The 27472-nt window shown below is 46.6% G+C and overlaps 1 protein-coding gene across 1 annotated transcript in view; it reads right to left on the reverse strand.

Annotated features, from left to right (window-relative positions):
• The window catches only part of SORL1 (sortilin related receptor 1), a 123268-nt gene that overhangs the window by 85708 nt on the left and 10088 nt on the right, over positions 1 to 27472 (reverse strand). Inside the window, exons 2-6 of the mRNA XM_040326125.1 lie at positions 19915 to 20031; positions 14165 to 14290; positions 10807 to 10968; positions 8973 to 9040; positions 4933 to 5113 (exon numbers count right to left, since the gene is read on the reverse strand). Of these exons, the coding sequence (XP_040182059.1) occupies positions 4933 to 5113; positions 8973 to 9040; positions 10807 to 10968; positions 14165 to 14290; positions 19915 to 20031 (654 nt within the window). The remainder of the gene's footprint in view (positions 1 to 4932; positions 5114 to 8972; positions 9041 to 10806; positions 10969 to 14164; positions 14291 to 19914; positions 20032 to 27472) is intronic.

The raw sequence follows: 27472 nt of genomic DNA on the forward strand, positions 1-27472 counted from the left end.
TTACGGAGCAAGTGCTTTGAGAATACTGCACTTGGCCGTCTAAGTTGCTAAAGGAATAACGTAAATAGGATATGTTACGCCCGCTCAAAGATACGCCGCTGTATGTGAATCCGGGCCAATGAGTGGAGTTAATGCCAAACAGTTTGATTTTGGTCTCATCTGACCACATCACCTTCTTCCAATCCTTCTCTGAATCATTCAGATGTTCATTGGCATGACTGTACATGTTGCTTCTTGAGGAGGGGACTCGCCGTGTTTGGAGGAAGAAAAATGCAGACTATGACCCCAAGAACACCATCCCTACGGTCAAGCACGGAGGTGGAAACATGATGCTTTGGGGCCGTTTCTCTGCTAAAAAGGTACAGGCCAACTTTGCCACATTGGTAGGCCAATGGACAGTGCCAGGTATTGTAAAATCTTGGATGAGAACCTTCTTCCCTCAGCCAGAATACGGAAGATGGGTCATTCAGCATGACAACAACACAAAAAAAAAAACAGCCATGGCAACAAAGGAGTGGCTCAAGAAGCAGCACATTAAGGTCATGGAGTGGCCTAGCCAGTCTCCAGACCTTAATCCTATAGAAAATTAGAGGGGGATGAAACTTGAAGTTGCCAAGTGACAGACAAGAAACTTTAGGGATTTAGAGAAGATCCCTAAAATTAAAAGTTCACCAAAATCCCTCCTGAGATGTGTGCAAACCTGGTCACCAACTACAAAATATGTCTGACCTCTGTGCTTACCAACAAGGGTTTCTTCAAGTACCAATTCGTATTTTGCTTGGAAATCAAATAATTTTACTCGCTGAACTACAACTCAATTTAGAACATTTGTATCATGTGTTTTCTGGATGTTTGGTTGACATGCTGTAACCGCTGCAGAGGTTTCCATCTTCATCCAGTCTTCCTTCCTGGTTTGTGGCCGCTTGAACGGCCAAGTCGTAATTAAGTCATTCCCACAAATGTGCGCAGGAGTCACGGCCGTGGCACAGGCCTTTAAAAAAGGTTTAAAAAAAAAAAAAAAAAAAAAGACATGCCGGTCTGGCAGGAATCCAGCGAGATCCTAAATTCCTGGAGTGAGCTGACAACTTTCTCATCTGCACTAAAAAAAACAAATAGTGTTGTCAGACCAACCCAGTTTTCTGTCGCAGGCCTACAGAGCACATCTCCCTTCTGTTATGGATTCATGGCACAGGCAGACAAGTATTTTTCTGTTGCAGCATTTCTAGGCTCCATTCACACTTGTCCGACTCCAAAGTTGCATGACTATGGATGGGTGTGACGTGGATGCGACTTGATTTTCCGCTGCAAAGTCCATTTGCATTTGAATAGCTGGGTGTTCCCCCGCCGTGCCGTTATGTATAGCCCCTCCCCCTTGCCCAGGCACTTTGATACAACGGGTGACCTGTCTATCAAAGTTTCTGGGCAAGGGGGAGGGGCTATACATGACGGCGCGGCGGGGGGAACACCCAGCTATTCAAATGCAAATGACAGCTGTTGTGTTCCCCCAGCGCATAGTAACTAGATGTCGGCAGCGGCGGGGGGGGGGGGGGGTATTGACTTGGCTTTGTCTTAGGGGACACAAGGCTGAATTAAGGGACATGGCTGCATTTGGGGACACGTGGCTGCATTTGGGGACACGTGGCTGCATTTGGGGACACGTGGCTGCATTTGGGGACACGTGGCTGCATTTAAAAAAAAAAGTATCGGTATTCGGTATCGGCGAGTACATGAAAAAAAGTATCGGTACTTGTACTCCGTCCTAAAAAGTGGTATCGGGACAACCCTAGTTAAAAGCATCCCGCTATTAGCCGAAAAGCACCGCATAAACAGCAGTAAAGTGCCACTAAAAAGAGCGGCGCTTTACCGCCAACGCACAGGCGGCCCCAGTGTGAAAGGTGTCTGAAGTCCAAGACCCTCAAGTGGCAAAGTTGATCCAAAGTAGTGCATGAAAGCCGCTCATATATGGATGGTTATCATGGGGAAAACATGGGGTACGACTTGTCATACAACTCTGATGTGCAAAGTTGCATAAACGATAAAACATGGAGGAAACATGCATGTATTGAAAAGTATGTATTTTTTTCCTATTTTGCCCAGACGGACACTTTAAATCTAAAAATCAGAAGAGAACAAAATTTTCTTTGTTTTATTACCCATAATCCCACACCACAGATACAAACAGATGGTGACTGCTTTGTGGATAAAGATGTAACATATGGACTCTGAATACACAGTGGACTTTTTATAAACATTCATTAAAAAATAGATAATCGCTGGACTGAATCCTAAAGCGAACACGTGAGAAGGACAATAAAAGCTGCCATTGCCAATTTTTAATGATACAAATTCTGGGGCTGCTTGTTTCAGGTCACTGTCAGTAATCTGGAACAAGCAATCAGTCTATGAAGTCTAAACGCCCAACCCTACACGATCACCAAGGTCAACCACTTGGTAGGGAAACCAGGATAAAGGCTGGGTTCACACTACTACACTACTTTCATCCTACTTTGCTCTGCTACATTGGTCCTACATTTATCCTACATTGGTCCTACATCCATCCTACTTTCATGAACAGGATACTACTTTGGTCCGACTTCAATGATATTCAATGGGCCTGAAGTAGGATCAATGTAGGACCAAAAGTAGTACAGGGAGCATTTTCAAAGTCGGACAGACTTGTGTAGGACGCTACAAGACGCTCTCATAGGGAAACATTGAACACAGAGCAAAGTAGGATGAAAGTAGTGTAGTAGTGTGAAGCCAGCCAAAGACAGTTTCAGAACCTGGACTTTAAAGGGGTTGTAAAGGTAAAGTTTTGTTCCCCTTAATGCATTTTATGCATTAAGGTGAAAAAACATCCGACTATAACCCCCCCATTATACTTACCTGACCCCTTCGAAAGTCCCGCGCTCACCCCCGACAGCCTCTTTGCCATTGAGCCTTGCTGTTGATTTGCTACAGTGGATGGATTGAAAGCAGTGCAGCCATTGGCTGGCACTGCTGTCAATCACATCCAATGACGTGGCGCGCACCAGGACAGAGTGATACAGTCGGCAGCTATGGCCGCCGCTGTATCACGGGAGTGCGCCCGCAATAACTCAACACCATGCAAGCTCGCTCGAAGGTGTCGAGTCCTTGCAGGGGCAGCCGAGACAGCCACCAAGGGACCCCAGAGGACCAGGTTTGGGGCCAGTGGAGGCAAGTATAACATGTTTGTCATTTTTTTGTTTAAAACATTTTTTATCTTTACTGATCATTTAAAACAGTGGTCATCAACCCTGTCCTGCAGGGCCCACTAACAGGCCAGGTTTGCAAAATAACTGAAATACATCACAGCTGATATCATTTGCTCCTCAGTGATTGCAGTATTCTAGACTGCATCTCCCCAAGGTAATACATAAAACCTGTTAGTGGGCCCTGCAGGACAGGGTTGAAGACCACTGCTTTAGGGCTCTTTCACACGGAGCGGACCGTTTCTGGGTCCGCTCCGTGTGTCTCCGTCGGCTCAGCGGGGATCCCCGCTAAGCTGTCGGCGGATAGGTGGTCCCCGCACACAGGGGCCGCCCTGTCTAAGCTACGCTCTGCCCTATGGGGAACCGGATGCAGACGGACCGTTCCGTTGGACGGAAGAAAAATAGGGGTTTCTTCCGTCCGAAAACCGGAATCCCGACGGACGCGGACGGATGCTCCATCCGCTAACGGACGCGATCCCATAGGGATGTATTACAAGTCCGTTAACAAACTTGTAATAACGGACAGGCGGAGCGGACGTCTGAAAGGGGCCTTAAAGGATCTCTCGACTTGGGGCATTCTTGCAATTAATTTTTTTTCCCCAAAGGCTCGTTTCACAAGGGCTTTGTCCAGAGTCTGCATCCACCTGCTGAGCAGGGATTCTGAGCAGACGGATGACAAGTCAAAGCCTCACTGTTCTCTATGAAGCCGTCAGATGGAAAATGGACCACCTGTCCGTTTCCATTCGACGGTCATCTAATCGGCTGTTTTTGGCAGACAGGATTGGATGTCGAAGGGTGTCAGCGGACACTGACATCCGCCACTCCATAGGGATCTAGGGATGGTCCTATCAGGTCCACCTGAAATACTGATAGGTGGACCGGATTGGAAAACCTGTGCGACACCAGCCTAGTATACACTAACATTGTCTGTCAGTCTTTCCTGAGCAATGGGCATCATTCAACATAAGACTAAGCACCCCGTGTCAAAAAGGAGGTACTTTGGGGAAAAATCTCCAGATTAAAAGGAGGAGAGACAGACAGACAGAGAGACAGACAGAGAGACAGACAGAGAGACAGACAGAGAGACAGACAGAGAGACAGACAGAGAGACAGACAGACAGACAGACAGACAGACAGACAGACAGAGAGACAGAGAGACAGAGAGACAGAGAGACAGAGAGACAGAGAGACAGAGAGACAGAGAGACAGAGAGACAGAGAGACATTTTTTTTCATTGGAGGTTTAAAATAGAAAAATAAAAAGTCTAGTTGGGCTTTAAGGGTTAAAGAGATAAGAAACACTTCTGATTTCAGGGTCTGATTACTGTCTATACCAAGCAGAGGAGGAAGTGGGTTTACAAAGAAACAAGTACAGATAACATCAACATTGTGAAAAAAGAAGCATTACACTCTTTACTCAGCGTCTAAGCTTTCAGCCAATTAATGGGCCGTAACCTAAAAAACAACTCCACTTCCTTGAAGAAAAGCAAAAAAAAAAAAAAGGAATATATTCAAATGACAACTTATTTTTATTAATTTCATTTCCCCCCCCCCCCCCTTTAGAACTTTGGTAAAATAATCATTTCAATTTGGAGAGGAAAGTACAGACTAGATTTAAATTGCATTATATGGGCAGGATTACATAAACATGTACATTTGTCCCTTAGCTATTAAACATTTTCAGTGCATCAAAAACTCACCACCGTCTTTGTGGCAAACATGTAATTTTCCCGAAGCTGAAAGCCGTCTACATTCTCGATTATTATCTCAGAGTTGTCACGAGACTGGAAGAAGTCGGTGCTGCGCAGGACAATGGAGGTGCCACGAGGCTCATGCCGTTCTACATAAACGGTGTTTGGTTTGTCAAGTGGAGCAAAGCCCCTTATCGGAAAACAAAATACAGATTCATTAAACCAGAGCTCAACAATAGACAAGGGTCTCTAAAATATCAATAAAATTATTAAAGAGAAGTATAGGCAAACCCCCCCCCCCCCCATTTTGGATTGAGTAAGGCTGAATTCAGATTAAGATCGCATGCGGCTCACAGCAGGGGTCCGCTGCATCCTTGTTCTTCGTTTCATCGATGAATCAGGTCTGAATTCGGAGTCGGATAGGCACAGGACCCATGTGCAATCTGTTCTGCATCCACCACGGAGATATGTGAACTGGCTTCATAGAGAGCCGGTCACAATCTCCAGGCATGCAAATTGGATCCAGGGAAATCCTCATCCAATTCACACTAGAGTGTACCCAGCCTAACAGGGGAATTCAAACCCTGTCAGTTTATTTTTTGCCATCTGTGTTCCACCATTGGGGAGATTTTCCTTCTCTTCCTGTCCCAGAGTCAAAACAGGAAGCGAGAGGAAATCCATGCAAATCAAGGGAATCCGAAACCTCACCAAGAACGCATCCACCTGAATACCTGGTATCGACAATATCTCCGACTATGCAATGACATCTTCCTTTGGCATACACCTTTTCCTCCTTGGTACCCCTGTTATCCTTACACACAGTATTACCTATACACGTTAACCAACCACAGGAATATTCCAACTTACTAATGCTAGGTTCACATGTCCGGTGCAGATTTGTTCACCGGTTCAGGGGGGAAATTTTTACTTGAATTTTACTTGAATTTGAACCTGAACCAAACCTAAAAATCACACAGGACTCTTAAAATATGGCCGCCCCAGACATGTGCAAAACGGCTTCATTGAAGGTCGATTCGGTTCACGTTATGCGAATTAGATGCGGTTCAAAACGCATCAAATTTACATATACAGTATACCCCTCACATTTTTGCAATGAATGCCAACATGTACTGTGACATACTGAAGCAGAGAGCATGATCCTCCACCTTCTGGGACTGGGCCGCAGGGCAGTATTCCAACATAACGATCCCAAACACACCTCCAAGATGACCACTGCCTTGCTAAAGAAGCTGAGGATAAAGGTGATGGACTGGCCAAGCATGTCTCCAGCCCCAAATCCTATTGAGCATCTGTGGGGCATCCTCAAACGGAAGGTGGAGGAGCACAAGGTTTCTAACATCCACCAGCTCTGTGATGTCATCATGGAGGAGGGGAAGAGGACTCCAGTGGTAACCTGTGAAGCTCTGGTGAACTCCATGCCCAAAAGGGTTAAGGCAGTGCTGGAAAATAATGGTGGTCACACAAAATATTGACACTTAGTGCTAGGGTTGTCCCGATACCGATACCAGTATCGGTATCGGGACCGATACCGAGTACTTGCGCTAGTACTCGTACTCGCGCAAATACTCCCGATACCAAAATAGAATACTTTTATTTTTTTTATTTTTTTGTGACATCCAGCAGTGCATAGAGGCAGGGCCGGATTAACAGTGGGGCTGATGGAGCTGCAGCTCCAGGCCCCCATCATAATATAGGCCCAAACTTAAAGCGGTTCTCCACCCTAAAGTGGAGTCCCGCTGATCGGAACCCTCCCCCCTCCGGTGTCACATTTGACACCTTTCAGGGGGGGTGCAGATACCTGTCTAAAGACAGGTATTTGCACCCACTTCCGGCCACACGCTACGGGCGAAAGACGGGTTTTTCTGACTTCCCGTCTGTCGCCCGTTGTGTGCTGGGAACACTCGGCTCCCAGCACACAGCGCGTGAGCCAATCGGCGGGCGCAGCGCGACTCGCGCATGCGCCGTAGGGAAAGGGGCAGTGAAGCCGCAGCGCTTCACTTCCTGGTTCCCTCAGCGTGGATGGCGGGGGGAGCAGCAGAGACGAGCGATCGCTCGTGCTCTGCTGCGATCAGCGCTGGACTCCAGGACAGGTAAATGTCCTAATATTAAAAGTCAGCAGCTGCAGTATTTGTAGCTGCTGGCTTTTAATATTTTTTCCCCGTGGCACATCCGCTTTAATTCTCTCACCAGGGCCCGGCGGTGAGAGACGCAGTGAACAACATTTAATCACGGGCTGTGGCCTGCGAGTAGCGGCCGCGAGCCGCTGCTATGATTCACAGCAGAGCCGCGGCTATCCACAACAACACAGCCTCTTGTAGCGCGGGCGGTGCCAGTGCACCGAGGCTGAGCGTGCTCCTCCCCTTCAGTACTGTACTGAACACAGACACTGACTGTAAGCGGAGCTTGACGTCCCCCGGCGGCGTGCGTGACGTCATCCAGAGGCCGTCCCCGGCGTCCTAGGAGTCTCCATTGCCTTGCGAAAGGACCGCACGATCGTCAGGAAAAGTACAGTAAAAAGCAAGTAAGCCATGAGCGCTGGGGAAGTCACTGTCATACAGATGAGATAATGTTTAATTGTGCAGAAGAAGTGTGGGTACAGTACTGGCTGCAACGAACCTGAAGTGGTTAACTTTTTTTTTTTGGGGGGGGGGGGGGGGGGGGGGGGGGGCTGCGCTATATCAGTGCAGGGAGGCAGCTTATTAGTGCATCTCATCAGTGCCACATTTATGAGTGCCATCCAATCAATGCCAGTGCCACCTATCAGTGCCATCCATTTATGAGTGCCATCCAATCAATGCCAGTGCCACCTATCAGTGCCATTGGATGGCACTGATAGGTGGCACTGGCATTGATTGAATGGCACTCATAAATGGATGGCACTGATAGGTGGCACTGGCATTGATTGGGTGGCACTGATGAGATGCACTAATAAGCTGCCTCCCTGCACTGATGCACTAATCTGCACTGATAGGTGGCACTGGCTAGCTGCACTTTTGGGCACTGGCACCGATGAGCTGCACTGAAAGGTGGCACTGGCAGTGATCACTCCTTCAATGACATGTAGTTTTCCAGTACCGTATGCTAAAAAACAGCCCCACACCATGATGTACCAGTTCTTCATAATTCTAAAGAAAATATCCTTAGTCTGTATTGTGGTTTGAAAACGGTCACATGACATTTAAAAAAAGTATCGGTATTGGCGAGTACTTGAAAAAAAGTATCGGTACTTGTACTCGGTCCTAAAAAAGTGGTATCGGGACAACCCTACTTAGTGCCCAATTTGGACATTTTCACTTAGGGGTGTACTCACTTTTCTTGCCAGAGGTTTAGACCTTAATAGCTGTGTGTTGCATTATTTTGAGGGGACAGCAAATTTACACTGTTATACAAGCTGTACACTCACTACTTTACATTGTAGCAAAGTGTCATTTCTTCAGTGTTGTCACATGAAAAGATATAATAAAATATTTACAAAAATGTGAGGGGTGTACTCACTTTTGTGAGACACTGTATGTGTACTGAGCCTTAATGTCTAGGCATCCAGATCTCTACTGCATACATCTGTATAGATTTTACACTTCCTTTAGACCCCTTTCACACTGGGGTGTTTTTCAGGCGCTAAAGGGCTAAAAATAATGCCTGTAAAGCACCCGACGAGTGATTTCACCCTGGGGCGATACGTTGGCAGGATGTAGAGTATATACACCGCTCCTAAACCACCTCTGCCCATTGAAATTAATGGGCACCGCTGCCGAAGCACCTACAAAGCACTTTTAGGGTGCATTTAAATCCTTTTTTTTCCCTCCGAGACTAGCAGCGCTTTACTGCAAACGTGACCAGCGCCTCAGTTTGAAAGGGCTCTTATGCTTTCCATTTAATACAATTCAGGTTTAGATTTAGAGCTTTCTGATAATTTTTTGTAAACATTTTATAAAAGGCGGTTTTGTTTTTCTGTTTGCCTGCACTCATGCTTTAGTCAGGACGCCCAGAGGAAGACGTAGTCATGTTGGCATTCTCTGCCTACCTACCAGAAAAAAGACTTGACGTGTTCCTGGATCATTATCCACGTCTGACCGAAATCTTCCGACTTCCACAGCTGTAAAAGGAAGAGATAGAAGACAGGTTGAGGCCTTGTGTATAGTGTACATTTGTGAACCAGGGGCTCCCTGACGAAGGGTTTCTCAACTCCAGTCCTTAAGCGCCCCAACAGGTCATGTTTTCAGGATTTCCATCATTTTGTACAGGTGATTTGATCAGTTTCCCTGCCTTAGTAATTACCACAGCCGTTTCATCTGAGGGAAATCCTGAAAATATGACCTGTTGGAGTGCCTTGAGGACTGGAGTTGAGAAACACTACCCTGGGGCACAGAATTCAAGGTGCTGCACTTTCACAGTACTGTATATTCAATTCTCTTTACATTGTACATGACAGGTATACATTAAGGTCCTGTTCTGGGAACACCACTGGATGCACAGGATTTTTAACCGTCATGCATAGAATGCATAAAAGGTAAAAAAAAAAAATAAAAAAAAAAACAAACACACACAAAAAACACCTTTAGTCTTTACAACCACTTTAAGCTTCAAACAAAATAAAAATGTTCTTATGCATGTAAAGAGTAAAATGCCCGTCTAAGCAGTGCCCTTTTGATCAATCCTCTCCATCCCGTCCAGAGAGCCAGGCACCAGTTCCTGCTCTATATTCAGTCCAATCCCTGTGGTAGTCTTAGAGGAGATCAGATTTGTCGTCGTGTTTAGTAAAATTAGGCATCTTCTGCATACCTGTCTACGTCCAGCTCCGCCCAGCTCTTCCCACTACCACACCCACAATCTTACCTTAAAGTGATTGTAAAGTCTAGTTTTTTTCTTTTCAATAAAAATAAAACTTGTCATACTTGCCTCTGTGAAGTTGTTTTTGAACAGCGCAGCCCAGATCCCCCTCTTCTCGGTTCCCTTTTCTGTGCTCCTGGCCACTCCCTCCTGTCAAGTGACCCCACAGCAAGCAGCTTGCCATGGGGACACCCAAGCCAAGTTACAGCTCCCTGTGACCCCCCTCTCTCCAGATTGGCTGACAGCAGCAGGAGCGTATGGCGCCCCTGCTGTGTCTCAATCAGGTGGGACAGTCTCAGACGGCCGAGACACTGGTGGACGTCGCTGGAGAGAGATGAGGCAGCTGTTGCACATAGACTTTTTTTATCATAATGCATTAAGATAAACATCTGATTTACAACTCCTTTAAAGTGGTTGTTAACCCAAAGTTCACAAGTCACACTCTGTTTAATAATGTAATCTGCCCTGTGTCCGTTTTATAAAAAAAATGCAGCTATATACCTAATTTCAGAGCGCCGCAGGGCGCTCACGTGCCCTGCCGCCTCTCTCTTCTCCCTGGCTGAGGATCCCCCTGCGCTGTCAGTCAGGAGGGGAGGAAGAGAGCAGCAGTGGGTCATGTGAGTGCCAAGCAGCGCTCTGAAATGAAGTATATTAAGCTGCATTTTTCTTTATTAAAGACACAGGGCAGATTACATTTTTAAACTAGTGTGACAGCTCTGTGTCCACCAGGCACAGAGCTGACAGGCAGGGAGGGGAGGGGGAGAGAGCAGATGAGGGAGGCACGTAAACGGACCAGTGTCATTTATGGTTCCAGGAAAAGACCCCAAAGAGGTCCACCTAGACCAAGCCTCACTGACATGTTTCACCCAGAAAGAGCATAAACAGCTCTACAATTACAGAAATTAGAGATTGGAACTTCAGTTGTGCATCGTCACCCAGAAATTCCAGTGACATCAAAACAAAAAGAGGAAGAATCGTTCTCAGGGAAAAATCAGATTACATAGTTGGAAACCTGAGTGGATAATGTCTTACCTGCTTGTTTGGGTGAGATTTGTCATATCCCAGGACCAGGTTGGAGTCTGTGCTGTGAAGGAGAAGTTCTGCAGGTTTGAAGGGTACAGAGAAGCCCCTGATCGTAACGCAGAAGTCCATCGTGATCCAAAGGTATGACGCGTCGGCATCAACAAAGATATACTAAAACAGGAGGAGAGACTGGTTAGATCTAGGAGGTGCACCGAATGAAAATTTGGTGGCAAAACCAAAAATGCAGGATGCACTTGGCCGAAAAATCAAAAATGCATTTTTAAAAAATATTTATGTTTTTTCTATATATTTTTGACTTTTTAATGATCAATTTATTGTCGGCCATTACTGGCACCTTTAGCGCATTAAAAATTCTAATGTTTGCCTGCACACTGATCCATTGGGCTTCTATTGTGGTGTTAAAAAGTCCTGCTTGCTGCATTTTTGGTAAGAAAAAAAAAAAAAAAAACACAACATACACCTCCCAGTTCAAATGCATCAAAAACACAGCAAGAACGCATCATTAACACACTCGTTTTACGCTTTGGATGCTTGAGTCACATGAAAAACACAATAAGCACATTAAAATTGTGGGGGGAAAAAAATAAAAAAAAATAATAAAAATAAAAAAATCGCTGCAAATTTGCATGCTTTTCCTCTCATAGGCTGAACGCTGATAACACTATTTTCGGCCAAAATGACGGTGCATCTCTAGTTAGATCAAATGCGGTCATTGATTAGTGAGGGCTAAATTAGTTTCATAAAATATTCACAAAATCAAAACATTGGAGACATTCCCCATTTTTCCAATTTGCATTGGAGGCAATGGGAAAGCCAATTTTAAAACCAAATTAAAAAAATGAAACACACTTGCGGTGTGCCCCCCCCCCCCCCGCCCCCGTGAGGGTTAAATGCTCCTTAAGTCTACAGGTAGAGAAATAAGCTGTAAAGGCTGTGGTTTTACCACCCCCTAGCCGCCCATCCAAATGCTAACAATTCAGCCTGACAAGGATGCAGACATGCCGCAGGCCACGATGCTCTACTTCACAGCTGCGGCATTTTTATCTCAGGCTGCAGAGTCTGACAGGTGGAAATCCCCTTTCTAAATTGTCCATTGAGCTCAATAAAGCACGCACAGCTCATACACGCAATGAAATTTACAAATCCCTCCTTGGAACCAAAACAAAAACAAAACAAAAAAGCCCCAAATTCATGTTCAGGAGGCAGCAGAATCAGAGGGCGGAAAGCACAGTCACCAATGTAAGAAGCCAAGTACTTACCTCACCTTTCCACTGTGTGACCGGTCACCTGAAGCCTCATCCTCTGCGCTTAGTCAATTGGTTGCACGCTGACATTATCACGTACCAAAGGACAGCAAGGACCCTCCCATAAACTGGAGCGTCGGAGAGGAGAGTGTCGGATCCTGCCAGCGTGAGAAATAGGGAGCAGTCCCACTGCAAGGGTAGTTTTTACAATAATCTATTCTCTCTGGCCTCATTAATGATCAGGAGCTGGAAGGACCACCGCCTCATGAGGTGATCGCTGTGATAGGCTTTAACTACATGTAAAACCCACGAAACATGGTATGTTTTTCTCCTAGCCAGCAAAGAAGAATGTATTTTTTTTTTATGCGTAAATAAAAAATTATATATACACACACACACACACACACACACACACACACTTTGCATTTTTATTATATATACACACACACACACACACACACACACTTTGAATTTTTTTTTTTGTTAACTTTTTATCAGAGTATAGATCTAGTTTTGTCCCAAGCATGTCTAAAACCGTTAACCGACTCAGTTACCTTAGCTGGAAATCTATTCGAAGCATCAAATACCCTCTCAGTAAAATAATATGCTCTACGATAAAAATAAATGGAGGCCAAATAAAAAAAATAAAAAAACACCTCCCAGTTCAAATGCATTAAAAACACAGCAAGAACGCATCATTAACACACCCGTTTTACGTTTTTGGTGCATTTGAGTCACATGCCTTTCTTCTGGGGTCTCACTGCGGCTATAGCAGCTCCTCCCCACAATAGCTAAGCCCCTCTGGGAAGCTCTCTCCCGAGGGGGACTACTTTGCGGGCGTGCTCCTGTCTCATACACTCAGTGTATGTCTCGGTTCCGTCCCCCGGCGGCCGCATCATTGGATTTGATAGACAGCAGCAGGAGCTAATGGCTGAGCTGCTATCAACGTATCCAATAAATGCAGAGACTCCGTGGAGAAGAGGTTTCTAAATAGGTTCCTTTAAGCTAGTGCATTGTTGGTTCACTTGCCTTTCCCTTCTAAATGTTTTTTTTCTTTGTCTGAATTCGGCTGTTCGGCTGATCAAAGATAAGAGTAAGGGGTCGATCCCGACCCCTTACCACGTGATTAGCTGTCAGCCAATGACAGCTGATCATATAATGTAAACAGACGGTAATCGGCCATTTTTTCCTCCTCTGGTAGCGCGAGGAGAAAAGAAAAAGCCGATCACCGACAGCTGTCAGAGGGACATCGTTCCCGATGAAGGAGAGCAGCCGCCTTAGGGTGCTGCCTGTCAGTGCCCACCACCAGTGCCATCTCATCAGCGCATATCAATGAAGGGAAAAAATTACCCGTTATCAAAATTTTATAACAAACTATGAAACATGATTTTTTTCGAAAAATGTCCATGTTTTTTGTTTGTTTAGCAAAAAATCAAAACCCCAGCAGTGATTAAATACCACCAAAAGAGAGCTCTAGTTGCGTGGGGAAAAAAAAAACATTTTTATTTGGGTACAGTGTTGCATGACCACGCAATTTTCATTCAAAATGCGTCAGCGCTGAAAGCTGAAAATTGGTCTGGGCAGGAGGGGGGGGGGGGTTTAAGTGCCCAGTATGGAAGTGGTTAAAGGCGCACAGAAAATACTAAGGAAACTACTTCAGGGAAATCGGGTCAGTACCATGCTTACCAATTTGCTAGCATCCTATTGATTCTGTAACCCAAATAAAAGATTTTAGCAAGGGGCCGAGGGAGGAAAGAGGGAAAAAAAAAAAAACCCTCCCCCTTTTAGGGTGGGATGGGGGCAATAAAACGCCAAGGCCTCTATTGCTCATCTGGAACCTTAGAGGCCCAACATGCATAACTTTAGAGATTGTTTGAGATCCAGAACTCCAGGAAGCAGCAAAAAAAAAAAAAAAAAAATCAGTGACCTGCACTACTTGGAGAACACCTTCAGTCAAGGTGACAGGTTCACTTTAACACATCGAATTATCACATTTCTCTGTTCCCGGAAGATGCCTGTCACCTCTGCTTGCAGCGATTACAGAACCGTTAGCTGAGGCTATAAAAATAGACGGCGTGAAGCACATAGGCGACACTGCTCACCCTCTTGTTGTCTGCCGGGCTGTGGAAGAACTGCTCCATGGTGGCGACGTCGCCATTTCCATTTGCGTAGCGGAACTTCTCCGATATTCTCTCAAAGCTTTTCCCATAGTCGTAGGAGACATAGACCTAAAAGAGAAGGCAATACGAAGATTAAACCTATACTCATATGTCCTGCTCCTTTAGCAGGTTTTTTTTTTTTTTACACAGAGGTAGTAAACCACCATGGGGAAGGAAAGTTGTACCCTATGGCCCCTTTCACACGGGGCGGATCAGTAATGATCCGCCCCATGAACCTCTGCTTGCTCAGCGGGGATCGCTCCGTTCATCCCCGCTGAGCCGGCAGATGACAGGGCGGTCCCCGAACACTGTGCAGGGACCGCCCTGTCTTTTCTCCGCTCTCCCCTATGGGGGGATCGGATGAACACGGACCGTCTGTCCGTGTTCACCCGATCCGCTAGACGGATGGAAAAGTAGGTCTTTCCTCCGTCACACTTTGGCAGATCGGAGCGGGTCGGATGTCAGCGGGCATGTCACCGCTGACTTCCGCGGCTCCATAGAGGAGCACAGAGCGCCCGTTCAGGTCCGCCTAAAAAACTGGCAGGCGGACCTGAACGGGCCGCCCATGTGAAAGAGCCCTAAAGGTAAGCCTAGAATAAGACTTACCTATAGGGAATGTAAATATCTCCTAACGTGCTTCATTCAGGAGATGGTTACTGTGCCAAGGTCATCGGCGCGTGCGCACTTTGAAGGAACAGCCGTCCGTGCCATTACTGGTGCACATTCGCGGGACTGACGTCATGCAGCTCTGCCCAGTCACAGAGCCTGAATCCGCAACCCCCCGGAAGACCAGCGACGAGGGATGTGGCCTGCAGCGGAATGATGCAGGCTTTGTTTGCAGGCAAGTGTCACATTAAGTTCTAGTATGCAATGCATACTAGCACATTATGCCTTTACGTTGCAGGGAAGAAGAAAGGAAGAAAAACCCACCAGGACTTAGGCTGCATTCACGCCTGAGCGTTTTGTCGCCTGAAGCATGAAGCTTCAAAACAATACATGACGCCGAACGCCTGACGCTCAAACAAGTTCTGGACCCTTTTTCTGTCGCTCGAATTGAGCGTATTTGGGCGTTTTTCTGTTTTTAACATTGGTGACCCTAGACCTGTCCAAAATCGCGGTAAAAAACGCAGCGACAAATCGCGGTAAAAAACGCTGCAAATATTGCGGCAAAAAAAACGCAGCAAAAACGATACGCTCAGATGTGAATGCAGCCTTACCGTATTTATCGGCGTATACCGCACACTTTTTTCCCCTTAAAATCGTGGGGGGAAATCGTGGGTGCGCGATATACGCCGATACCCACTTCCCGCGCTGTGTTTAAACGCCACCGCCGACATATACCGAGCGCAGTACACTCGGCCAGGCTCGGCTCCGCTCGCGGTCACACCCTGTGCCGCCTCCTAGCCTTTATGCGAGAGGAGCCGAGCGTGCCCGAGTGTACTGCGCTCGGTATATGTCAAACAGCGCGGGGATCGGCTCAGAAACAGCGCGGGAGAAGCGGGGAGGACACCACCAAGGCCGCAGACGGACGACAAGGCTGCTGGGCAAGACACCGACGAGGAGCATTCAAACTAAGTATTTTTTTTTTTTCCCTGAAATTTCCCTTCTAGGTTGGGGGTGCGCGCTTTACCCCGATAAATACGATACTTCCTCTTTGGAATCTTTAGACCTAAAATTATTTTTTAAATGCGTACAAAAAAAAAAAAAGCCCTAGTGGGGGAAAAAGGTTAATGGGAGAGTCACCAGCAATTTAGATGAAAAGCTACAGACATCAAAAGACTGAAAACATTTATATGCTAGAGCTTCTAATAGATTTTAGTGAATGGGTTTACTTTTACTTGAAGCAAGCACCACCATGCCACAGAAGCAGCACTTGCTGGGAAGTCTCTGTGTGTGCCGACAGTCTTCAGACTAGACGAATGATAGCTTCATAAGCATTAGCACCGGGCAGTGCCATCTGCCATACGGAACAGACACAGCGTGCTCATCTACATCAAGGGAGACGTCGCAGAAATGCTGGCTGGGGGCAGAAATGCCTTCTGTTTGTTGAAGTAACATATGCAAACGTACAATGGATACGACAACCACTCTGAAAACAAACTAAACCTATCCAACAGCTAACATACCAGAAAGTTTTGTATATCGGTTACCGCTGACACTTCTCGGGTGCCTTCCGGCGCTTTAACCCCTTTCACCGCCAACAAAGCATGGCATAAGACGGTGGTGGGAGGAGTGTGTAAATCTGACAAGCCGACTGATAACTGTCTGATAAAAGTGATTAGGTAGGATGGTGTACAGCCACAAGAACATTTCCACACACCCGAGTACATTAGAGGCCGCGCATGTGCCCCCACCATGTTTCAGGGGCTCCGTGCTCTCAGAGGACATGGGATAGGCATGGCGAGTGTCACTATGTAGGGAGACCAGCGATTTTCCATTCGCTGAACTCCCCCCCCCACCTAGAATCTGGAAGTGTAAAAGTTCACTTCCACTTTCTGCTGTGGCTGGGGGAGAAGTTACGGGTCACTAAAGGAATTTTTTTTTTTTTTTTTAGCTAAACAGCTTCCTTTACCTTACTGCAGTGCTGGTTTCATGTCCTCATTGTTCGTTTTTGCTCTAATCCTTCTCTGTTCTGAACACTTCCTGGTTGTCTGTTTCCTGATGAAAAAAGTCATGGGAGCTTTCTCTCTGTGGTCACTAATCAAGGAGGTGTGATTACTGTGGGGTAGATTCACGTTGGGCCGCGCAATGATACGGCGGCGCAGCGTATCTTCTTTACGCTACGCCGCCATAACTTACAGGAGCAAGTGCTGTATTCAGAAAGCACTTGCTCCGTAAGTTGCGGCGGCGTAGTGCAAAAGGGGCCGGTGTAAGCGCGCTTAATTCAAATGATCCGGTAGGGGGCGTGGATCATTTAAATTAGGCGCGTTCCCGCGCCGAACGTACTGCGCATGCGCCGTCCCTAAAATTTCCCGATGTGCATTGCGGTAAATGACGTCGCAAGGACGTCATTGGTTTTGCCGTGAATGTAAATGTCGTCCAGCGCCATTCACGGACGACTTACGCAAACAACGTAAAATTTTCAAATCGCGACGCGGGAACGACGTCCATACTTAACATTGGCTGCGCCTCCTAATAGCAGGAGCAACGTTACGACGAAAAACGACTTACGCAAACGACGTAAAAAACTACCGCCGGGCGCACGTACGTTCGTGAATCGGCGCAAGTATGTAATTTGCATACTCTCTACGCTGACAACTACGGAAGCGCCAACTAGCCGCCAGCGTGAGAATGCACCCTAAGATACGACGGCGTAAGAGACTTATGCCAGTCGTATCTTAGGCTAATGTCGGCGTATCTAGCTTTCTGAATACAGAAAATAGATACACCGGCGTAGCTTTGAATTTACGCGGCGTATCTATGGATACACTGGCGTAAATCGTTCGTGAATCTACCCCTGTGTGTCTAAAACCCCTCAACACCAATCAGTTTTGTTTTACAAACCATCACTGCCCTGTATTGGCTCTGAGTCTCAGTACATCACAGAGCAGCAAACAGCATGCAAAAATGAAACTAAACTGCAGGTACATTATATGATTGATGTTTATCTATTTTTAATCATTTTTAAAAGGAATCAGTTAACTATTATGTCTCTATACCCTGTAAACAGTCATTTCAGAAAAAAAAATTTTTTCCTTTACAACTCCTTTAACCTCTTGATGCCGGTCGTACGCATATATGGGGTCGCTTGGAGGGTGGGCCTTAAAGTGGTTGTATTAGTGTTTTTTTTTTTTTACTTTTACCTACAGGCAAGCCTATAAATATCTCCCCTCGCAATGAGCCGCTGACTGCAGCGGCGCATGCACACAGGGGATTCTCACCTAAAGGCCCGGCAGACGCAGGACCTTGCCGGAAAGAAGTCTCCCAGGCGCATGCGCGGGAGTGACGGCATTGCGGATCCAGCCACTCACAGCGCTGGAGCTGCGATAACTGGAAGACACGCCGAGGCAACATGTCAGCTACCTTGGCGTGGACCAGGTGAGTCGTCGATGCCTCGTTCTAAGGTAAGTATTTCATAATGAGCTAGTTTGCGGTGCATATAAGCTCATTATGCTTTATGCCTTACAGGGGACTATACAACCGCTTTAATGCAGAGCGTGAATCAAAAATGGCTGGCAACTCGGATGCTTTTGAATACAAGACCTTTATTGGTTACATGGTTACAGGCTATATGCCGACGCGTTTCGGCTAAGAAGCCTTCATCAAAGCAATGCTTAATGCAGAGGGGCCACATATATGCGGCCATGTTAAAACAACTTATGCTGACGGTGCGCTTCCTGCATGCTCCCAGCATGGTAGCCGTTGGGAAGCGGTAAGCTCCCAATGCATTGTGATCATGTGACACCACTGACAGCCAATCACAGCTGTCACATGACCCGAATGGCCGGCTTCTGGCTTTTAGAATTCTTAAAGGGCCAGGAGACGGAAGGCTTGAAGGGGTTAATGGAGTGCAATCAACGTCAAAGTGAGAGCAATAAATCTAGGGCCATTTTTCACAGTTAAAAAAAAAATAGTATGGGATTAATTTTTGTTTTAGAATCATACTTGCCTAGCTGGTTGCCCCGTCGGCTCTAATGCTGTGAACAGAGCAATCAACCACCACCAATCGCTCTGTTTTTAGAGCTTCAGGAGCAGAGAGCTGCAAGGTAAAAGTTATAATGTGCTAGTATGCATCACATTAGGTGAAACTTGCCTTAAAACGAATCCCTCTAGTCACACACTATCACCACTGAGAGGGTTTCCATCTCCACCCGGTCTTCCTTCCAAGTAAATATCTCTGAAACGGCGCACGTTTAGGAGATATTTACTGTACCTATAGGTAAGCCCCATTATAGGCTTACCTATAGGTAAAAAGCAGCTATGGGAGTTTACTACCACTTTAACCAAAAAGGAGGCTCAAGAGGTGGGAGCGGGCAGGTCAGAGACCACGACAGCAGGAGCCGGTCACTTGTTGTACAAGACACAGCAGAAGTGATGTGTGGGCACCGAAGGTACTTCTTATGGCATGGGTGCGATTGTTTATCGCATCATATATGTGGCCGTGGTTCACAGCATGGGGTCTGGTGCGTTTCTGGCCAAATTTTGGCCTGAAATCGCTCTTGAACCGGACCCAAAGACGCACAGGACCCTTCTGCAATGTGGACCGTGGTCACCCCAGACCTGTGTGAACCGGCTCCTTCGAGAGCAGGTCACACTCACCTCTCATGCAAATTGGACGCGGAGGGAAATCCGCATCCAGTTCGCATATGTGAACCCAGCCTTCTATGGTCCACGAGTAGGAATTTGCCCCGTGTCATCCATCAACTGCCACTGTGAGTGCATTTCATGTGGTACGATTGTATTTTGCTCTCCATGCTTTATGGACCCGTTTCCATCAAAGATCTTGCCAACAGGAAGCGCTGTGGCACCAAGGCGTTTGCCCAACTCCGCTTACAGGTTGCTGGGCACATTCTGCATTGGGTTTAGCAACAGACTTGCTTGAAGGTCACTTTTTACTGCAACAGAACCATATCTGCATGCAATGAAGTAGCAATGCAGTGAAAATCCAACCCGCTATAGTCAGTCTACACACCTCGAGGGCTGCCAAATCCTCCAATAAATCGTGAGAGATCAAAATTGATAAAAATACTTACATTGCTGTTTTTTGTGCCCCCTGAGCCCAGGCTGTCTCTGGTCAGTCCCATAATGACGTTACTTTGCTCACCGGCCCAGTGGACGACGATCTGATTGTGAGAGTCATTGAGGCCGACCTGAAAGAGGACAGAAGAGGAGAGGCTTGGTGTTATTGTGTGACGGTACTCTTCACATTAGTAATAGAGCATGTTCCTATAGGTAAGAAAAAAAAAAAAAAACAAATGCGGTCAACTGTCTGTCCGAGAAATGACTGTTCCCAGGCCACGTGAGGGTTTTCAGTGCATTAGATACATGCCAAAACACTTAGTTACTAGGATGCATCTCTTCCCCACAACCCTGGCCGGTGGTTTAACAAGCGGACCTCCAGATCCTGCTCTTTAATAACTAAGGGGCGGGGGCCACCCGGCGATGTCACCTGCTGAACCCGCCCCCTTGTGACGTCATTGACTGAGGGCATGCTGGGTCATTGACGTCACAAGGGGTGGTGTGACCGATATTCACTGGTTGTTAGGAACACTGGTGGCCTCGCTCTTGAGTCAGGGCTCTTAACGCTGCCTAAGCACAGCAGCGTTAAGGTCCCCTGTCCCTTAAAACTGGGGTAATGCATTGGGTAAGTTAGGCCGCCGCGAGGCCCCTGTGAGTGTGAGGCCTTAGGCGACCGCCTAATTAAAGATATATATATACTCGCCAGCACACCAGGAATCATAACGTCCAAAGATTTAATGCATATCTATTATGTCAAAAAGAGCAACGTTTCGAGGCCACGCAGGACCTCTTCGTCTTTTTGCCTGACGAAGAGGTCCTGCGTGGCCTCGAAACGTTGCTCTTTTTGACATAATAGATATGCATTAAATCTTTGGACGTTATGATTCCTGGTGTGCTGGCGAGTATATATATATATATATATATATATATATATATATATATATATATATACACGATTTGCTTTCCGGTTCCCAGCCGGTGATCGTTTCAGCACCCTTTTACTACTTGGCCATTTTGCCGGAAGGTGTGCAATCGGAATATTTTTGAGACGCCTAATTAAAGAGCCGCCTCTGAGGGTGCTGGGTGTAATCCTCGACTATGACCTGTCCTTCAGCCCCCACATCCGATCGCTGGCTAAATCCTGCCACCTTAACTCTCGGCAACATCTCCAGAATTGAATCCTTCCTAACTAATGACACCACAAAGCAACTTCTTCACTCCTTGATTATTTCCCGCCTTGACTACTGCAACTCTCTCCTTAAAGAGAAAGTAAACCCTGATGGGTGTTACTTCCTCTTTGTTTCCCTGCAAAGGTAAAGCATAATGGGCTACTCTGCATCACATAGTAGCCCATTGTGAGACACTTACCTGCAGGAGAATTTGAAAAAGTTTAAGGTACACAAACCATAGGATGGACTATGGGTGTCCTGGGGTACTGCGGTGCCACGTCTTAATTTATAGTAGGAGAGTTTATTGTTTGAGGAAGAAATGGACTTTCTAGGCACCAATAGTTGACACAGAATACATTTTTATTGATGCAATCCCAAAAAGATGGGTGATTGAATCAACATTACATAATGATAAAAATACAATAAAAAAAGACATGAATTACCACAGAATAATTTTGTAATATAACAACTCAAATAGAGATTATTAAAACCAATAGAGGTCCACTAGAGACATCAACGTTGGTTGATGGCGAACGTAAATATTGGTAGGCGTTTTTTTGCATGAGCTCTACATGTTTCGCAGTTGAATGCTTCTTCAGGAGCTATAATAGATTTTCATCCACGGTAATGGATAGTCAATTTTAAAATCCGGTAGGAGGGGCTGGATAAGAAGGTAAAAAATCCAGACTTCACCAACGGTCCAGATGGAAATAATGCTGGTAGGTAGATCCAAGTACATACACCGCAGCAGGTAACAAGCTGGCCAGGTTCGTGGATAAGTACAGTATTGCAGACCGCAAGCTGCATAAAGATGAGGGAAACTAGTCCCATAGGAGTAGGGAATTAAGTTCCGTACAGGTGAGAGACCAGGAAGTGTTTGCAAAGCTGCAGTATAGTGGAGGGGTATCAGCCAGGACCGTTGTACTGTCGACCGCGCCGTTAGCCTCTTCCAACTATCTCCCCAACGCCAACAGCGCGGTCGACAGTACAACGGTCCTGGCTGATACCCCTCCACTATACTGCAGCTTTGCAAACACTTCCTGGTCTCTCACCTGTACGGAACTTAATTCCCTACTCCTATGGGACTAGTTTCCCTCATCTTTATGCAGCTTGCGGTCTTCAATACTGTACTTATCCACGAACCTGACCAGCTTGTTACCTGCTGCGGTGTATGTACTTGGATCTACCTACCAGCATTATTTCCATCTGGACCGTTGGTGAAGTCTGGATTTTTTACCTTCTTATCCAGCCCCTCCTACCAGATTTAAAAATTAACTGTATCCATTACCGTGGATGAAAATCTATAGCTCCTGAAGAAGCATTCAACTGCGAAACATGTAGAGTTCATGCAAAAAAACGTCTACCAATATTTACGTTAGCCATCAACCAATGTTGATGTCTCTAGTGGACCTCTATTGGTTTTAATAATCTCTATTTGAGTTGTCTTATTACAAAATTATTCTGTGATAATTCATGTCTTTAATGTATTTTTATTATTATTATTATGTACTGTAATGTTGATTCAATCACCCATCTTTTTGGGATTGCATCAATAAAAATGTACCTGCAGGAGAAGCCCGCATTGTCCCAGTCTTCCTCGCGAGCGTCCATTCTTCACCCCTCTTCCTTCCAGGGCCACGAACTCCAGATCTGAGTGGCCGGAGTCGCGCGGGAGCCTCCACTCACAGCATGTCCTTTCTAACCCCAGCGCATGCGCAGAAGAAATCACCGTACGGCGATTTACAAAGATCTCCTAGACCGTGCAGGTCTGGGAAATATTTCAAGCACCTACAGGTAAGCCTTAATCTAGGCTTACCTGTAGTTTAAAGTGTTGAGAAGAAAAAGAAAGTAGAGTTGGCGCTGGTCCTATGGAGCCAAATGCTCCATAAAAAGAGAATCCTAGTGTAAGGTGCAGTGTGCAAAATATACACAAAGTGCTAGAATGATTCCACAGAATATATCATAAATGCAGCTATGAAAATAAATAAAAAATTAAATAAAATATATATCTCAGTGCTGTGCAAACAAAAGTGCTATTGTGCCTTTGTAAACACTGCTAGGTAAAGAAAATGTGCAAAACGTAAAATTCCTGTTCCATTAGGATACCTATGTTAACCCTTTAAAAGATGTGCCGTTAGTGCAATATAATGTCCTTATAGGAAGTAAACAAATCCAATTGCCAAGTGCTGAGTGATTCTAAAAGTGCTTTGTGCTCTTGTTGTATGCCGTGATCACTGCAATCCGTGCTCTTATACAACCCGCACTCACCAACCTTTTCACCCCTTCTTAGGGTCTGGTGCCTTCACAGCATAGGCCAAACCTTGACAAAATCCGGGCGCCAGATCGCAATTGCGACAAGAAATTGTGACCTGGCGCCTCGGGAAGCTTAGGGCTGCAGAAGGGCGCGGCCTCAATTACCAGCCGGCGCGGGGCGCGATCGCGGAGGGCCAGCGCCCGCCGGTAATTGAGGCCGCGGCTTTGCGGCCTTCACAGAAGGAAGCTGAGGCCAGCAGAAGGCCGCAAAGCCGCGGCCTCAATTACCAGCCGGTGCATAAAACCGTAAAGTTAGCCCAATTTTTTTTTATATTGTGAAAGATAATGTTATGCCGAGTAAATTGATACCAAAACATGTCATGCTTCAAAATTGCGTCCGCTCGTGGAATGGCGACAAACTTTTTGCGATTCGTCACTGCGTTGCTTTAACTGACAATTGCGCGGTCGTGCGATGTGGCTCCCAGAAAAAATAAGCGTCCTTTTTTTCCCCGCAAATAGAGCTTTTTTTTGGTGGTATTTGATCAGCTCTGTGGTTTTTATTTTTTTGCGCTATAAACAAAAATAGAGCAACAATTTTGAAAAAAAAAAAAAAAAAACACTATTTTTTACTTTTTGCTATAATAAATATCCCTCAAAAATATATAAAAATAATATTTTTTTTCCTCAGTTTAGGCCGATACGTATTCTTCTACCCATTTTGGGTAAAAAAAAAAAAAATATCGCAATAAGCGTTTATCGATTGGTTTGCTCAAAATGTATAGTGTTTACAAAATAGGGGATAGTTTTATTGCATTTTTATTAATATTTTTTTTTTTTTTTTTTACTACTAATGGCGGCGATCAGCGATTTTTTCGTGACTGCGACATTATGGCGGACACTTCGGACATTTTTTACACATTTTTGGGACAATTGTAATTTTCACAGCAAAAAATGCTATAAAAATGCATTGTTTACTGTGAAAATGACAATTGCAGTTTTGGAGTTAACCACTAGGGGGTGCTGAAGGGGTTAAGTGAGACCCCATATGCGTTTCTAACTGTAGGGGGGGTGTGGCTGGACGTGTGACATCATTGATCGTGCTTCCCTATATTAGGGAACACACGATCAATGACAGCGCCACAGTGAAGAACGGGGAAGCTGAGTTTACACACAGCTCTCCTCGTTCTTCAGCTCCGGGGACCGATCGCAGGACTCCAGCGGCGATCGGGTCCACGGGTGCCGTGGTCACGGAGCTTCGGACCGTGCCCGCGACCCACGGCTGGGCGCTTAAAGAGGACGTACAGGTACGCGCTTGTGCCTAGCCGTGCCATTCTGCCGACGTATATGTGCAGGAGGCGGTCCTTAAGTGGTTAAGCACAAAATTCTGATAATTTTATGGAGAGGACTAAGAAGATATATCCATGCCAATGGTGCAGCAGAAACATATAGCACAGTGAGGAAGGTTTGTGGTCTAGGATGATAGGACAGTCAAAATTAGAAGCAGATTGCGTTACACTATTAGTGTAGCACAAGCCGGCGGGGGGCTCTTTCTGTGCTGCCCCCCTGCACAGTGCAGCCCTAGGCCCGGGCCTTGTTGGCCTAGTCCAGGATACAGCGCTGCTGTAAGTAATGACAGAGTTATCGCCAAATAAAGTGGAAATGTAACAACTGCTTTGGTCCATTCTGGTAAAAAAGGTACAAGAGCCGTGGTGAGTCGCTGATTACAATCTCAGCAAAAGCCTGCTAGAACCTGCAATCAGCCAAAGTTCCTGGAAGTTCTAGAAATCAGATCTCCTCCCCTGCCTGACAGAGCTGTGCAAATCTCCTGGCTGGGTGGACATAAATACAAATCTTTCTGCAGGTAAGTAGCTCTCTTGTATGCGTTTTAGGGCCAAAACAACAAATCAATTACCGTATTTATCGGCGTATACCACGCACTTTTTTCCCCCCTTAAAATCAGGGGAAAATTGTGGGTGCGCGATATACGGCGATCCCCGTTGTCTCCAACATTGTCCGAGCCGAGTGTACTGCGCACTTGGCTAGGCCCGGCCTGCAGCCACGCGAGAGGAGCAAAGTGCGCAGGAAATCCGGCTCTGCACAGCGCACCAAATTCAAACACACAACAGAACGCAACCCCAGTCAAGGTGCGGATGGACACCCACAACATTCGACGGACCCCGCGCAAGGCCGCAGACGGACGCTGGATAAGGCCGCGGGGGAAAACAACCCAAAATGTAAGTTTTTTTCCCTAAACTTCCCTTCTCAGCTTGGGGTGTGGCGCTATACGCCGGCGCAGTATATGCCAATAAATACGGTAATCGACAACTAATCGATTATGAAATTAATCGATTACAATTTTCATAATCGATTAATCGGCCAGTAACATTTGGGTTTTGTAATCTTCCCAACAAAATTGGCCCAAAAAAAATTTTTTTTAGGTTTTATCCGATTAATCGAAACAATCGGCCAACTAATCGATTATGAACATAATCGTCAGTTGCGGCCCTAATGCGTTTCATACAATCCATGAATGTTAGTGGTTTGCCTGGAGTTCAGTTTTAAAGGGTCAGCATTAGCGGTTTTATTTTAGCGAGAATCGATTTAAGCAAGATATCCATGTACATAACAGACAAAGCAAGAATGATAATAGAGGTAAGTAACGGGCAGAACCGGTCCGTTCACTCGCAGAGCCGGTGACAACATATCAGTACAGTGTACAGCCCCGGGCCATCTCTCAGCACACATTGATTTTCCGGGAACACACACCAAAAACACTGCAAGGCAGACATTATAGAAGACGCACTCCACCTTCTGCAAATCAATTCCAGGCTATTAAAGAGGACCTGTCATTACAATAGGACCTCCAGTGCGTTACCCCAGCATTTCATATTCCTTATGAACAACAACAAAAACCTGGGGAATGCCCAGGGAAAAACCAAGCCTACTTACCGACCAGCTTGCAGAAAACCAATTAACCTGTCTACAGTATGCGTTAAAAACAGGGGTTCAGTCCGCACGCATTTGCAAACGCATGCGTGAGCCACAGAGCCGCGCCAAGGCACCCTGTAATATCTGTGGTCCTAACACTAAACAATGAGCGTCCCCACAGTGGAGGCACATGCATTTTAATGGATAGACAGGGGCAGGTGAACTGAAGGGAAGCCACCCCTCCTTTAAAGGTACAAGAGCACACCAAGCACCCAGCATATGAAGACAGACGGCACACTGATCCCAATGGTGGGACATTGAATAAGTGTGACGTGATCACAAGAGGCGGGACATTGTTACTGTGACCCGGGCAATTCAAATACAGCTCTGTGACACAGAGATCGCCACTCTGATTCGGGCACTGGCAAGCTCCATGACGGGCACAAGCAGGCTGCATCTGATGGGCACTGGTGAGGCTGCATCTGATGGGCACTGGTGAGGCTGCATCTGATCTCTTGCATCGTGTCTGCAGTCTCCGACCACCCTCCTGCATCACGGCTGCAGTCTCCGACCACCCTCCTCCTGCATCGCGTCTGCAGTCTCCGACCACCCTCCTCCTGCATCGCGTCTGCAGTCTCCGACCACCCTCCTCCTGCATCGCGTCTGCAGTCTCCGACCACCCTCCTCCTGCATCGCGTCTGCAGTCTCCGACCACCCTCCTCCTGCATCGCGTCTGCAGTCTCCGACCACCCTCCTCCTGCATCGCGTCTGCAGTCTCCGACCACCCTCCTCCTGCATCGCGTCTGCAGTCTCCGACCACCCTCCTCCTGCATCGCGTCTGCAGTCTCCGACCACCCTCCTCCTGCATCGCGTCTGCAGTCTCCGACCACCCTCCTGCATCGCGTCTGCAGTCTCCGACCACCCTCCTGCATCGCGTCTGCAGTCTCCGACCACCCTCCTGCATCGCGTCTGCAGCCTCCGACCACCCTCCTCCTGCATCGCGTCTGCAGTCTCCGACCACCCTCCTCCTGCATCGCGTCTGCAGTCTCCGACCACCCTCCTCCTGCATCGCGTCTGCAGCCTCCGACCACCCTCCTCCTGCATCACGGCTGCAGTCTCCGACCACCCTCCTCCTGCATCGCGTCTGCAGTCTCCGACCACCCTCCTCCTGCATCGCGTCTGCAGTCTCCGACCACCCTCCTCCTGCATCGCGTCTGCAGTC

The sequence above is a fragment of the Rana temporaria genome, chromosome 10 (genome assembly GCF_905171775.1).
Source record: "Rana temporaria chromosome 10, aRanTem1.1, whole genome shotgun sequence".
NCBI classification, from domain to species: domain Eukaryota; kingdom Metazoa; phylum Chordata; class Amphibia; order Anura; family Ranidae; genus Rana; species Rana temporaria.